This window comes from Streptopelia decaocto (genome assembly GCF_964273445.1).
Source record: "Streptopelia decaocto genome assembly, chromosome: Z".
NCBI classification, from domain to species: domain Eukaryota; kingdom Metazoa; phylum Chordata; class Aves; order Columbiformes; family Columbidae; genus Streptopelia; species Streptopelia decaocto.
This window is the reverse complement of record NC_138657.1, coordinates 69,509,066-69,525,571: the sequence shown is the minus strand read 5'-3', so window position 1 is coordinate 69,525,571 and position 16,506 is coordinate 69,509,066. Positions and strand designations below refer to the sequence as shown.

General features: G+C 46.6%; 1 protein-coding gene across 1 annotated transcript; it reads right to left on the bottom strand.

The window, feature by feature from the left end:
• Positions 1–1,910: 1,910 nt before the first annotated feature.
• DMRT2 (doublesex and mab-3 related transcription factor 2) lies at positions 1,911–5,062 on the bottom strand (the record flags this gene model as incomplete). Its single annotated transcript, XM_082074907.1, has 3 exons — positions 1,911–2,965; positions 4,532–4,634; positions 4,715–5,062. The coding sequence occupies 3 exons, from the start codon at positions 5,060–5,062 to the stop codon at positions 1,911–1,913; spliced, it is 1,506 nt and encodes a 501-aa protein (XP_081931033.1).
• Positions 5,063–16,506: the final 11,444 nt, after the last annotated feature.

Here is a 16,506-nt window from a genome sequence, read left to right as displayed (position 1 = left end):
GTCTGACTGCTAGATTAACAAGCAGATTCAGATCTCAACTAAGCTAAAATTCCCCTCTAATGAAAAGTGGATAAAGGACAGAGTCTGAAAAAACGAAAAGCATCTTACTGCATTTGAAATGTATTTTCGGCTAGACAAAAATCTAGTGCATATGAATGCTTTTGAAAAGTGAAACCTCTGCTAGTGCCAGAGTTTCTTTTAAATTAAAACAAATTTGTTTGCATTCCTGACATTAAATATTTATGTGCTTTGTAAGATGTGTCATGTAAAAATGTACACATTACATAAATCGTGTTTTCTCTAATGTGTTTGTTGCTTTAAAGAAGCACTCACAACAGACAACTTCTCCCATCCATGAAAAGGGTTGTGTTATTCAGCAACATCACTCCCAGCAGAAGCACTGAACACTTTCAGAGATACTCACAGGATCAGAAATTCACAGTCTCAGATTTATTCATAGCAAAACAAGTATTTCACCTGTGCAGCAAGTATTACAAAGTCAGGAAATATTACATTCTTGCTCACAAATACCAAATAGAAATTGTCCCTAGAAAACAATAATTAAACAAAACAAAAACAAAACAAAAACAAAACAAAAACAAAACAAAAACAAAACAAAAACAAAACAAAAACAAAACAAAAACAAAACAAAAACAAAACAAAAACAAAACAAAAACAAAACAAAAAAAACACACAAAAACAAAAACAAAAAAAAAAAGCACAACTCAGCTCCTTTCAATTGGTTGAGCACTGTCTGCAGGATAAAAATGTTAAGAAAGGAAGGTAACCGGGGGATTACCGGTTAGCACTATATGTACTAACAGTAACTTACAGAGGAAAAACTTACAAAGTCACACATCTAGAAAGCTTCAAACTGAGTTGTAATGAGAGCTAGTAATGCCTTTTTCAACAACTTTGAGGGCATTTCATATTCCTGAGTAAGTTCTACTGCTTAATCCCCTTTATTTGTGCTATCCCTGAAAAATGGCATAGAATTAAAAAACTGAGAGATCATAACTTGGTTTATCATTAGCAGTGATGATTCTGAGCATCATTTTTACAGCCTAAAGCTCGTTTGTATGACCATGACAGAAGAATCTCAGGCTCTTGCTGGTCAAAGGTAAAATGTTTTCAGAAACGAAATATTTTAGGGGGTAGAAATTCAGAGTAAAGTCAGCTGAACATTTAAAAGAAAAAAAATCAAAAACTGGATTTTAAAAGAGGCTGACCTTTTAGCCAAAAGCTTACTAGAGCTGTTATCCTCCAATCCAATCTAGTAACTCTTCTGCTTTAGTAACAGAAGCTTTTACAGAGAGCTGTGGAATAAACTAGTCTTTTACACTAGCATGCACTCCCTCTTCAGAATAAAAATGGCATTTGGAATATGATCCAAACTTCACTTAATAAAAAAAGTCTTGTGAATTCACACCAACCTACAAGTACCATTATTACCTCTTCTCTTAGTTGCAGGAGGTTCAAAGCAGAAATTACTACTTACCTCACCAAGATAACTAGTAAATACATTTATAATAGCAGATTAAAAAAATAAATATGTTCTGAAAGTAGGTCATACTGGCCTGGGAGACACTAGAGACAAAATAGAAATCAGGAAATACATCTATGCGTGCAGGTAATCTCATTTTATTGAGTGGCTTGAAGGGCTGCTTAAAATAACAACACTTCATAATCTGTATATGCAGTTTCAATTTTAAAAAATTAAATATATTTATTTTTTCAGAAAGGAAAACATGCATATTTATGTACATCATTTTCAGATAATAAGATAAAAGAAAGAATTACCATTTACAGCAGAAACTCGTCTTTACAAATCTTTTAAGAAACAAGGCAGGCAGTAGCAATTCTGCAGAAGGCAAAGCATACAAATTCTCTACACCGAAGGTAGAGTTCATTCACTGGGAGACATTAGCAACCACAGAAGAAGGTCGCTTCAGGATGGATTCCACTGAAAATGACAGTGGCTCAGTTGTTGAAAGTTTAGTTGTGGCCTGTTTGGCCCCAAAAAAGTCTTTTGCGCATTTGTCTATTGTAAACTTGTATTTTTGGTTCTCTTTAATGGTACACTCTCTGTATTTCTTAGAAGCATCTTCAAAAGTCTCTTTCACAAATGATGTTCTCAACTCTGCTCCTGATCTGTCAGGAAATGTCTGCTGGAACAGCGACTGAAATGGATTGTATTTGAGTGGTGAAGGCTTGGTACTGTCTTTGCTGATCTTGCTTAATACCTGTTCCTGGGGAGCCAGAGGATCCTTGTCAGAAATCTGAGAGAAAGTCCTTTTAGGAGGAGAGAAAGCTGACCTCTCACGAGCTTCCTGAGGAAGACACGGTATCTCATTACATGGCTGCTGAATGTCTTGTGTGTGGGTCAGAACGAGTGAATTTTCCAGTTTAGGAGACACGATGCTGTGCTCAGTGTTTGGACAGTCCTGACTTTGTGAGATCTTGGCATCCCAGCCTGCTCCAGGTTTGAGAGCTTGGACAGTAGTAGCATTTAACAGGCATTGCTGGTAAAAGAGAGCATCGCTAATGGGGCCACATTTCGGCCACACTAAGAACCTAGAAGACAGCGGATACTGCCTGTAGGTAGTAGCTACACTGACATTTGAAGAAATCAATTCCATGTTGCTGGATCCTGAATACTGCATGGTTAGATCAAGGCAAGTTGGTAAAAAATTACAAAACTCCTTGCTTGGAGTATCAACTTGAGCAGTGTTGAAGGCTGTTTTATATGAGTTGTATTCGCTGCCATGCACCATGCGGTTAGGGAGAAAAAGGGCAGCTGCTTGCGTAGCTTCCATCATCTCTCTCTCTTTATACTCTCTCTCTAGCATAATGTTCTCCAACTCTTTATCAGCAAAAGCCCGTCTCTTTCTCATCCTGTCACTTACAGGGGGTGGCAAGGGTGAATTCCCTCCCAAGTAAGGGTCTGTTGGAATAGGACGGTAACCTAAAATAACAAAGCAGCATTAGGCATGAAGCTGCGTAAGAAAAACGTTAAAGCTGTGTTTTTAAAAGGGCTCAGTCCCGCCAGGGGCTGGGCACTTGCTACAAGCCCTGGACACCATCCACTCCTGTGTCACAAAGGCACAACTCCCTGCACTGCCAAGCACAGTCACTACAATTTCTTCAACGCAGATAAGCAAACCCTGCTCCTCTGATGTGTGTAGTGTTCTTCAGAGCTAGCTGACTCGTAACTTTAAAAGACCAATTCCAAAACAACAGATCAAATAGAAGAAAAGATAAAAAAATAAAAGGGCAAAACCCTGCTGTGTGTTGTGACTGGTATTGCATCATGCAGCTTAAGGAGTTAACTACCCTTTTTTAACAAATACGGAAATTATTCAAACATTTTATTTCTTCTGAACTAAAAGAGAACTTCAATAAAACATAGAAATCCATTCTCCAGTGTATTCAGCTACCAGGCTAAATAGATTCATTTAATATAACCATTAGGGTCCAATCCTGTTTACTCTTCTCAGACAAATAATTCCATTGAATTAATGGAACTACTTAGATGAGTAAGGAGAACAGGGTTTTACCTGTTTTCACTCCCATTCCTCTCACACGGGTTTCCCCATTGCCAAGGAAGATATCTATGCCTACAGCTGATGCCTTTTCTATCCTCCTAAGATGAATCACTATGTACACATTGCTACAGATGGTAGAAAACTCCAAGGAGAACTAGGAGAAAAGAAAAAGAAAGTTAAGATAAATTAGAAGAAAGAATACAGAAAAGATTTGGAGTTTTTTTAAGAGTGAACAGTAGATGAAAATTAGAGGTTTCTAACAGAACAAAATTTTAATTGCATTTGTACAGGAAAATAAAAGAATTTAAAAAAAAAAAGAGAGGAAGAATCTAGATTTGGGAACTAGAATGCTTTACAGGGCTACAGGTTGGAAAGTAATTAAAGCAGACATAGAAATAAATTTGGGCACTCTCCAAAGAGGGAGTAGGGGACAAAAAAGACACTCTCTCACTAAAATATCCGTGTTTAAAATGTCATTCTTCCACGGGCAATATTTTCGACAGGAAAAAGAAAAAATCAGCAGCCTTTTCTGCATATCTTACTACTGATAACGCAGCAAACAGTGCCGCTGCGTTAGGCGTTCAGGTCAAAAGAAAAAAAAAAAACAATACTTGATTTACTCATTTGCTGATAAAAACACCCGCAAATAAATTACCCTGCACTGCAAAACACTGCTGGCTAGTCATGTAAAAAGAATGTCAGCTTGTAACAGTAACTCTCAAATTTCAAATTACCGTCGCTAGCATTTCAGGCACTATTTTGAGCGGGGGAGGAACTGAAATTCTGCCACATCTATTCCAGCCACGAAGGGCAGGCGCGGTGGGCCGATGCTCCGAGGGAGCTTTAACGCTGAATTACACGCGTGTCCGTGAGCAACGGCGGGTCGGCCGGGAGCTATGGGTTTTCCCGGGACAGAGGGGGTTTGTCCGCTGGCAACCGGTGCTGAGGGGCTGGGGTAGCCGGTAGAGAGGCGGTGATGCGCTTACCTTCGAGGATGCTCTTAGCCAGGAGACTCGGGGTCCGGACGTGCCTCTGGTAGACGGCTTTGCGTTCCAGGCTCGCCTGCTTCCCCGCCAACCCCTTCTTGTCCTATGAGAGCAATCGGGGGACGCCGTCAGCCCGGGAGCCGCCCGCCCTGTCCCGTCCCGACCCGTCCCGTCCCCTCTCACCTCGGTGGCCTGCTGCCGTCGGAGCGCCACCTGGGCGGCCATGACGCGCTGCCGCTCCACTACCAGCAGGCAGTTAGCGCACTGGCAGTCACGCCAGCGACAGAAGCGCTTGTGCCCCTTCAGGCACGACACCACGCCGTGGTTGCGGCACCGGGCGCACTTAGGAGTGCGGCTCAGCTTCCGCGGCTCGCCCTGCCGCGGGGCTGCCGCTGTCTCTTCGCCTTCCTCCTCCTCCTCTTCCTCCTCCGGGCCGGCGCTGCTGCGCGGCGCGCCGGGGACCTCGGCCGCCTCCCCCTCCACGCTCTCCACGTCGATCTCCCAGTCGGCGGCGGCGCGTTCTTCAGCCATGGCTCCTCGGCGGCACAGCTGCAAGAGAGGGGTCAGGCCGCCCGCCCCCGCGGCGGGACGGCAGCCCGGGTATACCCGGCTCCTGAGGTGCCCGCCACCGATACGCCCCCGTCGGAAAGTCACGGCAAATCTCGCTCGGGATATCACCTCCCTCCGTTCTGCCTGCTCGGGTCTCTGCCCCACGACTCACGCGGGGCTCAGCTTAGCCTCGACGGCTGCATAACCCCCACCCGCCCCGGCTTCCCGCATAACTGCGCTCGCCCGGCGCAGGCAGAAGCGCGTCCCCAGTGACGGAGGATGTGAATGGAGAAACAGCAAACCCAAGGCGATGCCGAACGCGTCAGGGCTGCGGGGCTGTTAGCTCTCCACAGAGACCGTTTATTTCAGGATCTTGACAACCCGCCTGACTGCTGCGTTGAGACTTAGCGAACAGGTAGGGAACGCCCGGGCTTCACATACCGCCGCTGTCCGCTGCAGCGACCGGAGACTGTATGGGCTTTTTCCTGTAGCTCTCTGCACCGCGGAAGAGGTGTCTTCGGGCCCCCACCTCCTCCCGCCCGACCTCCCCCTCTTTCCTCCCACTCTTTGCTCTTACCCAAGTTTAGCGCCCGAGGCCGACAGGCAGCACTCAGCTCCCACCTCCCCGCAGGTCGCAGGGCCGGCGCTGCCCGAGCCCAGCCGAAGGCAGGGAACACCTGATCCCCGCACCTGGGCGCGCACGAGTCCCCGACAGCCGGGACACCGCGCCGTCAGAGGGTCGCAGGGCGGCGGGGCCGAGCCGGGCCAGGCCGGGCAGAACCGACCCGTGCGTGGCTGTGCGCACGCTGCCCCGGCACTCGGCTCGATTCGCCCACGCCACGCCGCGCCCGCCCCGCGGCACAGTGCCCGCCGCGCCGGCCCCGCCGCGTTATCAGCGCCCGCCGCCGCCGCCCGCGCCGCCCATTGGGCCCGCGCCGCGCGGGCGCCGCTCTGATTGGCCAGGACCTCCACCGCCGCGCCCCCCCCCCGCCGTGCGAGTGCCAGTCGCTCGCTCGTGGGTGCGGGCGGGAGTGAGGGGCGGGGGGGGGGGGGGGGGCGCGTCCTGCCACCCCCTGGCACAGCTGCGCCGAGCGGGAAGCGTGCACGGCTGGTGGACTAATGAGCTTTAATTTTGGGGCAAAGAAGAGAGGGGGAAGGAAAGAAAGGGAAAAAAGACGATAACGCGCGTGATGGTGACTACTAAGAAACCTGCTCCGTGGGCGAGCTGCGTCCCCCTAACCGGGGAGCGCGCCGGGGCCGCGGATTTAAAAGCTTGAAACAGCTAATGCGTTTTTTCGTTTGCGGTCTTTCGCGTTGCTCGCCTCGCGAGTGGAGGGGACTCGTGACAATGGCTTTTTTTCCAAGTCTGAAAATACAACGGAATCGGTGTTGTTTTCCTGCCCTGTGGGGAATTAAGGCGAGGGAATATATTCGTTTCTTTTTTAGCATTCCCCCCCACTCAGTGATGTTTTCCACCGAGCCTTGAGCCGTTGAGTAAATTTCTCCCCTACACTTCCAGACGGAGGCTACCCTTCGAAAACTGGGGAATGTCGCTGCTCTCCCAAAACAGGGGGCGATCGACATTGCAGGGGCCGTGCCAGAGGGATGTTACGAGTTCGGTGCCTCCGTTGGTGAAAATGGGAATTCCCGCGGGTACAAAAAGGGACAGAATACACCTCGGCCGCACTCGGCACCGGCCAGGGAAAGAACTAGACAATTTCAACAGGGTATCCAGAGGAAAAGAAGAAAATTAAGAAAAAAAAAAAAAGGCATGCCGTAGAGCACCAATTCCCCACCAGTGTGCTGATCGAAAACTAATGATATGCAGAAGATAGGGCCGAAGCTATTCTCGGAAAATGGAAAATATTTTGCTCTTTCCCTGAGCGGCGCGTCTGTATAATAAATACTGATTATGTTCATGTGTATAATAAACACGGGCACCCACTCACGGTGAGCGCACGGGCCGGCTCTTGCAGCCCTTCGGGACAGAGGCCAACGGGCGAGTGGCGCAGGCGGCGCCAGGAGGCGGCGGGACGGGCCTGGGCTCTGCCGCCGTCCGGGCAGGGCACCGGCCCTTCCCCTCGCCCCGGCGGCTGCGGACACCTGCGGGAGAGAGGGAGAGGGAGAGGAGGGAGAGGGAGAGGGAGAGGGAGAGGGAGAGGGCTTTTGTCCGAAACAGCGTTTGTCCTCCTCGGACTGCAGCACCTCCGGTGAGCCGTGGAAGCAGGGAGAATGAAGCGCACCTCTCGACGGCAGGTATTCTTCATCCCAAAAGAGACCCTGGCTACTGTTTGACTTACGAGCATGACTAAAAGGCAAATACCCAAGGAATTCCACTTTCCCCCTTGGGGTCCCTCTTAAAAGGCACAGGCATGACAAAGGACCTGCTAGGTTAGGAAGCAGAAGTCCCTTTTGCTTGTAAACCGACACCAAATTACAAAGTACGATTCTGCGGGCCGCTGGAGTAAATTACAAAACAATTCGCCTCCTGTTTACTTTATCCACAGGGAACTGTGAAACCCAGCCATTATTTTAAAGCGTGTTTGTATAACTTTCTTCTTCTCCTCTTGTTTGCACTGGGCTCCGTGGCGCGTTTGCCCTCTCCCTTCCAGCCTCCCACTCCCTTTCTCGCCGGGAAGCAGACGTGCCTCTGCCGTCCTCCGGCGGGACGCACCCGCGGGAGGGGAAGGCGGAGAGCCGTGTCCGGCACCGCTGCTCCCATTCCTGCACCGCGGGACCTCTGCTCCCGCTCAGCTTCGGCCCGCGGTGCCAGCGGCGCCTGCCGTGAGCCGACACCGGCAGATGCCGCGCCATGCCGTGCGGGCAACGGCACTGATTTCCACGCGACGGAAAGCAGCGCAGCCCGTGATGTGCAGCTGTGTATCCACCTGCCCCGCTACAACGCTCCCCACTGGAGCGCCAGGCCCTCCCGCCAGTCCCTGCGGGTCCGTGTGCCCAGAGCGGCGGCCCGAAGTCGGGACTGCTGGGATGCTGCCGGGATCCTTCAGAGCCTTCTCTGTACACCCTTTCCCGTGCCTCCCCTCACCCCGCGCTTTGCCACGGGGGTGCCCCTGGGATCTGCGCTGCCTGAGGCGGGATGGAGATGTGCCCGACCCCGATGGGGCCGGGGATGGATCCTTCGGCCGTGCAGGCTGCGGCGGGTGCTGCGCCGCTCGTAGCAGGGTCCCCGACCGCGAAAAGCGGAGAGAAAGAGCAGATCTGGGGCACTGTAAAGGCTGTAAACAGGGCTCCCGTGAGCGCTGGTGGCAGCGGGGCCCCTAGAGCTGGGCCCTGCTTTGCATTGCTCTCCCGTGCGGCGGGGCTGGCGGGCGTGCAGGTGCAGGTGCCGCCGTCCCCTCGCTCCTCGCCTCCCCAGACCTCCCTCCTCCCGGGAAATTTATTAGCGAGGTTAGGGCAGGCTAAACAAACGGCAATCCCGGGTGCAATTTCCCCGGGAGGAATGCTTTGATCTTGCCCTCTCCCCGCGCCGTTGGGAGCAGATTACATTGCCAAACGCGGGAGATCCTCGCCGCTTGTTTGGTCAGAGATGTTACCAGTTAATCTGAAACAAATTGCCTCTGCCTCCGCCCCTCCCGCCGGCACCCCTCGTTTCCCGCCCTGGGGTCCCGGTGCCTGGCCACGGCCTCCTCGCGGTGCCTGCGCGATGCGCGTCCCGGAGCGACCGTGTCAGGGCCCTGTCACGGCGCTTGAGCTCAGGATCCGGACCCGGCAAGACAGGCTTCTTCTCCTCCGCGGGACATACAGCTACCACCTAGCTGCTTCAGCAAAGACGTTGAGATTGCCCAGGTGATCTCAATGAGGAAGCGGGGGGAGAAGGGGAAGGGGAAGGAAAGGGAAGGGGAAGGAAAGGGAAGGGGAAGGAAAGGGAAGGGGAAGGAAAGGGAAGGGGAAGGAAAGGAAAGGGAAGGAAAGGAAAGGAAAGGAAAGGAAAGGAAAGGAAAGGAAAGGAAAGGAAAGGAAAGGAAAGGAAAGGAAAGGAAAGGAAAGGAAAGGAAAGGAAAGGAAAGGAAAGGAAAGGAAAGGAAAGGAAAGGAAAGGAAATAAGAAAAAAAAAAAGAAGAAAAAGAAGAAAAAAAGAAAGAAGAAAAGAAAAAAAAGAAGGAAAGGAAAGGAAAGGAAATAAGAAAAAAAGAAGAAAAAGAAGAAAAAAAAGAAAGAAGAAAAGAAAAAAAAAGAAGGAAAGGAAAGGAAAGGAAAGGAAATAAGAAAAAAAAAGAAGAAAAAGAAGAAAAAAAGAAAGAAGAAAAGAAAAAAAAAGAAGGAAAGGAAAGGAAAGGAAAGGAAAGGAAAGGAAAGGAAAGGAAAGGAAATAAGAAAAAAAAAAGAAGAAAAAGAAGAAAAAAAGAAAGAAGAAAAGAAAAAAAAGAAGGAAAGGAAAGGAAAGGAAATAAGAAAAAAAAAGAAGAAAAAGAAGAAAAAAAAGAAAGAAGAAAAGAAAAAAAAAGAAGGAAAGGAAAGGAAAGGAAAGGAAAGGAAAGGAAAGGAAAGGAAAGGAAAGGAAAGGAAAGGAAAGGAAAGGAAAGGAAAGGAAAGGAAAGGAAAGGAAAGGAAAGGAAAGGAAAGGAAAGGAAAGGAAAGGAAAGGAAAGGAAAGGAAAGGAAAGGAAAGGAAAGGAAGAAAAAAAGAAAAATAAAAGAAATAAAAGAGAAAAGAAGAAAAGAAAAAGAAAGAATCACCTTTTTTGGTATTACCCTGACAGTAAATCCCGTAATTTCTTTTGCAGTTTTCCTCCATAAAAATGTGAAATTTCTTTCTGCATCAGACTTCCTCTGTCTCTTGTAAAGAGCACATACACTAAGGTAAACATGGATGATGTATTCACCCAGTGACACAGACCTTTCTAAAACCTTTGTACCTTAAAATGTTTTTTAAAAGCAAGTTTGTTTGTTTGTTTGTTTATGTTTGTATTAATTTTTTAATACATTGCTATCTAATATATTAACGTTTTGTAAGCAGGTTTACATACAGGGTCCCAGGAGGAATTTTCTGTTGTTCCTGCTTGTCAATCAAATAAATGTCATAAATACATGTGATAAAGATGTAAGAAATGTCGAGGTAATGTGTTTGGTATAGCATGATATGGAAGAAAATTTTATTGACTGTGAGAGTGATTCCACTGCCTTTGTAGGAATGTTTGCTTTAGCGAGGAGGGCAAAGGTTAGCCTTTATAGGGAAACCTGCATATAGTACCAGGATAATCTTCAGTCGCGTAAATCTGGATTGATATCAAAAGCGATAACAGCTCACAGAGCAGAATTGCCACTTTGGACACAGTCAGTGTGAGTCTGATGGGAAGTCCAGGGCCGTCAATGGCAAATTTCCCATGGACACAGACAGCTTTGGATCAGGCACAGAGTGCAGCCGAGTTTCCTGTCTACAACTCTCCTCACCCTGGCAGCTGCCTGGAGGAAGGGATGGGCTCTCAGAAAGGAGGAAGGGTTGAGCCTTGAAGGAAGGGCAGGTTTGCCCTCTGAAGTTGGGGGCTCTGCCCGCTCGTTGGGTCCGTGTCAGGGGCGCACATTCTGGCCCGTGCCTCTGCAAACAGGACCAGGCAGGAATGGGCATCACTAGAGGAAGCAAGGAAGAAGCATGACTCGGTGGAACTAGAACTGCCTCTTCTGCAGCCCCCAGGTTCATGGCCAGGGGACTCTCATGCAGACATAGAAAGACTCCAAACCAAAACCAGTCCACACCAGTCCTTATCCAATCCTGTGCTGGGACTTTGAATTCAAACAAGAAAAATACTATGAGGATGGCTTGTGTGTCATTCACAGCAGCTTTGCTGTGGCTCATAAACAAGGCTGACCTTTGGTTTGCCAGCATTTAATAAGCCAGTAGACATTTGGCAGGTCTCTTGCTAAAATGTACTAGAAAGCTGGATCGACTCTCAGCGTGAATATCAAGAATCCAATATACAAGCAGTGAGCATAGCAAATTGTCAAGTCAGCAACTAATGTATTTCACTATAATCTTCCCAAATGTCTTAAGTAGTTTGGCAAATCTCTTGTTGCAATAAATTCTGGTGAAGTTTGGGGTTTTATTTTTTTCAACATATGGCCTTAAAAAGTAACTTAGCCAAGAATATTTTTAGAGTCACTACAGAGTTTGCTGGCGATGTTGTCTCAAAACTTGTTTGCACTCTGGCAGTTTTATTCAAATGTCAGCCAGATGCAGAAAATGTAGTGCTTGGGGGTTTATTTTACAGTCCTGGAAAGTAAAGGTCAAGTCTCTGCAATGTAAATTGTCTTTTTGATTGTCATATTTTAGCAGAAGAGCAAGAAGTCTTACTACTAAGCTGTTTTGTAGTGTTTTGTTGTTTGGTTTGCTTTTTTTTCTTTCCCCTCAGGGTGCACTATAATCATATGCAAAATGTTTTAAATGCCAATAAGGCACCTGCTAAATCAAGTAAGTTAGGTAGGCTACACTGTACTTAGCAGTAAAAATTCAATCATAACCGTAATTAGCCAGACTGTGTTCTCATTTACTAGGTAGCATTTCAGTCTCTCAGTAGCCTTGCAGAAATTAATAGGATGACCTGAGGTATTAGTCAGCACAAAACATAGCATCAGAATCTGGCAATATATCAGTTAAAATAAGCCAGACAGACTCAGGCCAAATTTATACATGCAGCTGCCTAGATGTCCAGGTTTCAGCTGAGACAGAGTTAATATTCTTCTAGTAGATGGTGTAATTCTGTGGTTTGGATTTAGTGTGAGAAAAATGTTGATAACGTGTCTTAGTTGTGGCTAGGCAATCAAGGACTTTTCAGCTTGTCACACTGGCCTGCCAGCGAGAAGGTGGGCAGTGCACAAAAGGCTTGGAGGAGACACAGCTGGGACAGCGGACCGCAACTGACCAACGGGATATTCCATAGCATATGGTATCATGCTCAGTATGTAAAGCTGGGGGAAGAGGAAGGAAGGGGGCGACATTCGGAGTGATGGGGTTTGTCTTCCCAAGTCACCGTTACGCGTGATGAAGCCCTGCTGTCCTGGAGATGGCTGAACACCTTCCTGCCCATGGGGAGCAGTGAATGAATTCCTTGTTTTGCTTTACTTGTGTGTGCGGCTTTTACTTTACCTGCTAAACTGTCTTTATCTCAACCCACAACTTTTTTCACTTTTACTCTTCTGATTCTGTCCCCCATCCCACTTGAGGGGAGTGAGTGGCTGCGTGGGGCCTAGTTGCTGGCTGGTGTTAAACCACAACACTAGACCACACTAAAGGCTGCTTGTTGTACCCCTACTAGCAAGAAGTTTTGAAGAACCACTTAGAGAGTGTGACGTTGCACTATACACTAGTATCAGACTCCAGCTCACCAGAGGCCCACTGTGAAGTATGCGATGTCTGAGACACTCGTGGCACATCCGAGTCAATGCGAGACAGTTTGGCCTTCTGAAAGCTCTTTGGAAAACACAGTGTAGTACATCCATGCCTGTGACATTTCCACTGAAGCTCTCTGAAGGATTTTGCCATCTACTCTTCTGAGAACTTACCTCAAAAAACAGATGTGGCCTATCAACATGTGCAGGTACTGTGAACTCTAACTCACTCGGTTCTTGGACGTTAGCTGAGGAAACAGGAAAGCAAGGGATAAACTCCCAACATGGCAGATGCGACACCGGTGCATCTCAAACTACTCCCATACTTAAAATAAAGTATTTATGGGTGCAGGGTTCCCTTCCAGAAGATTTAATGTGGGATTTGAGATGGAAGAGGTTTCTGCAGCTATACAAATAAAATTTGGCCCTATTTTTGTATGGTTTTGCATTTTCATCTAGTTCTTCTGCACAAACTCTATTTTGCTTTGTTGAGGCTTTGTTCCGCCTGAGACAGCACTAAGAGAATCAAAAAGTACACATAGCACAAAGGTAAAACCAAATATTTTTAGAACTTTGGAAGCATATTTTTTTACTCCAAGCAAAGTTTTTTGATGTGCAAAGAATTTTCCAGTACACAGCACTTGGTCCATACCTCATCCCTACCATGAATGGGAGATAAGTATGGCTGCTGACAATTTTTGTCCCTGTCTCAGCTGCCATCACTTGGACCTCTGACTCCCCTCAGTGTCAATATAAATGGCAGGGTGACACTAGGGTCATCGTCTGAAGGGATGGCACTGCCACTGCAAGAGAGAAGCTGGCGCCCTGGCTGGACACAGCACCTATGAGCTAAGGGACATTTAGGAGCATCTCATCTGGTGGTTCTCTTGCCCTGCCCTTGGAGCAGTTCTGGTTGCAGTGCTAAACAGTGGTTGTGCAAGCACTGGCTGGACAGAGGTGCTTCTGCCCCATCTTGTGAATTTGTCCCATGGCAGGACTGAAATACATACATACACACACACACACACACACACACACACACATACACATATATATATATAAAAATACATGGGGTTTTTTTCCTGACATATCTGTGAAGGGGAACATGGGAGCTGTAACTGCTTCAAATTCTTTTCCTCTCACAAGTGCACCTGCTCATCGACTGGCTTGAATTTGACTTTGGAATAGATATCCTAGTCATATCTGTAGGTAGAGCCCATCTTGACCAAGCATTTAGCACTACGGTTCAACATAAGGCCACACATCAGATTTATCTGGACACGCTGTTTTCTGAATCATCAAAGAAATGCAAAGAGTATCTGAAATGATTCCTACATTAGCTAAGCCATTGCTAGTATGGAATGTATTATAAATATATATTTAACAAATGCTGTGTTTATCATTATAAACACAAATCTAGATGAAAATCTAAGGCATAAAGCCTTCCTGAAAGGTGCAGCTATTCAGTATTCTGGGATCAAACTCTTCCCTTCATTCCATACAGACACCCCATTGAAATCCTTGAGATTAAATGGGCGTAAGTCTGAGTTTAACATATTGCAGATGTGTATATGTATTAAGAACATTGGATGCATTGTACTAAAAAATGCGATTTTACTTATGGTATTTTTTCAGCACTTATGATTACTTGCAATAATAAAAAAGACTATTCCACAAACTGTGCTAAGATCATATGACATAGCGAGCACACTGTCATCTACTTCATGATTTAACATCTGTGACACTTTGGTAATTCGTGGTCTTTGGCCATCCAACATGATATCAACTATGCAAAGCGTCAAACCACTCAGTGCATAAAATTACCAGTTCTAGGAGTAAAGGGCTGTAACCAGCTCTGCTGAAGTCAACAGAAAACCTCCTTTGTCAGCTGCAGGGGAAATGGGGTAAGGCCCATATTTAATTGGTTTTGACCTAAAAGAGAAGACAACGCAGCGTTCAGAGATTCGGCATGCCCTGCGTGACCAGTTTGCTGGCAGTATGATCCACAAAGCACTGAGCTTGAAGAGTTTCTTGCTGGTTCTTCTTTGACTATGCCCCTCGGCGGTGAGAGAAGCTTCTGTGCCACAGGGCTGGGGCAGCACTGCCCTGCTGACATCAGTCTGGCACTGCACAACTCTGTCTTTTCTGTGACTCCAACCTGAAGGATTTTATACTTACAATCCACTTTCCTGGTTAATGGAGGACATTTTCCATTCTGTACCTGACTGCAGCACAGAAACACCAACACTTCAGCCAGAATGTCCAACCCGTTGGTACCATCTGGTTTAGTCATATACTAGAGACCTGGGTGACATATAATTTGTGGGATATCTAGCTATAGATGATAGGTCCGTTTTCTAAATAGTGATGAGAAAAATTCTTTAAAATACATTTATGATAGCGAGACACGCCCTAACATTTGTTTCAGAGGAAAAAATCATCCGTTTTTTTAACCGAGAAGTAAGGAAACATGAGAACGTGCCCAAGGACCTAGCTTATTTGTAGTGGTGTACTGACTTACAAAACTGATCATCACTTCAAAGAGGTACCAGAATTTCATGCCATAATGATTAAACTAGTGGTCTCCATAATCAGCCCACTGAAGGATGTGCAATAGCAGGAGATACAGCCCCGCCTCAAGTATTGGTGAGTGAATTCTACTGATTTCAGCTGGCACACCATAAAATCCTAATCATAAAACTGTGGAAGTAGACTGTGGCTTGCCCCAAACTTCCACAAAGCCCAACTGTGTCCAGTTAGGGATCACTGAAACACAAATGTGCTAATCTCTTGCTGTCCAACTTCCTCCCAGCTTTTCTTTGGCTGTACATCATGTATCTCTTAAAATCAATGGAATTACCATGTGTTAAAAGGAGTATATTACAGAGATGTCAACATATTTCAATACAAGGAAAAATTTTCTGAGACCTAAAAAGAAATGTTAATCTAGCCAAGAATTAATTTTAATCCAATTGTTACCTTTATTCTTTGTCTACACATGAACTAGTTTAAGTCTGGGAACAAAACACAATTATATTAGTAAAGGTTTAACAACAGTAAGATTTTCATGGTTACTGAATCGCAAATAACAGGGACGTAAATTGACAAATAAGGTCTTTATTTTACTTGTGCAGCAGCAGAACTTGCCCTTCACCTCAAGCCAATCTGCCCACAAGCTCTGCGTGCACTGGGACTGCCTGCCCAGCAGCATGTGACACGCACAGATGCTGTCAAGGTAGATATGTCATTTTGCATGATTCAAGAATTCTGTTCCATGATATGCCAGAATAATAATGGACAATAATAAATGAGAGTCCCCAGCTTCTCTTCTTTGGCTGAATATTTCTAGCTGAGTCAGAAGAGACCGCGTCTCATTTTTCCAATGTGTGCTTTTGTTAGGTCAATAGAGAGACTGTTACAGAGTGGTAATGTGAGCTGGGTAATGTGTGCAGGTTCTGGGGCTTTATTGTGTCCCTGCTATGTTAATTAGTATTAGGAACATGATGGATTGGCAACACGTGTACTTTCTGAGTCTTAAACCAGCCCTGAAAGTTTAGCACTCCATTAGTTACACATCACAAGAACCCAGGGATGTTTACTCAAAAAAGTATCACTTACAAGAATAAAACATTCTAATTCATTCCTGATAGGGGCCGAGGGGGAGACCCACCCCACTCTCAGAGCCTGCCAGCCCATACTCCAGCCCAGCCTGGGGTCACACCGAGAGCCCCACATCAAAGGTCTCTCCAAAGCAGCTCTCAAGGGAGGGAGAGATGGAGGAGCACCAGCCTGGATAAGCAGGCGCTTTCTCTCTGTAGCTTCTCTGGTAGAGATTATAGGAGCAGGGAGTTTGGTGAGAGATGGGTAAGACATCTCCTGGTGAAATTCCTCCACAGAAGAGAAGGCAGTACTGATGAGGCTATTTGCTTCCCCTGGCCCCAGCAGTACTGTCTCCCCAAGCAATACTATCATGCAAGCCAGCAAACTGGACATGGAAATCAGCATGGAGGGCAAAGTGATGAAAGAGCTGCAGCCCTTCTCAAAGAGCTGAGGAAAAATGCTGTCAAGAAAGGCTGAATATGA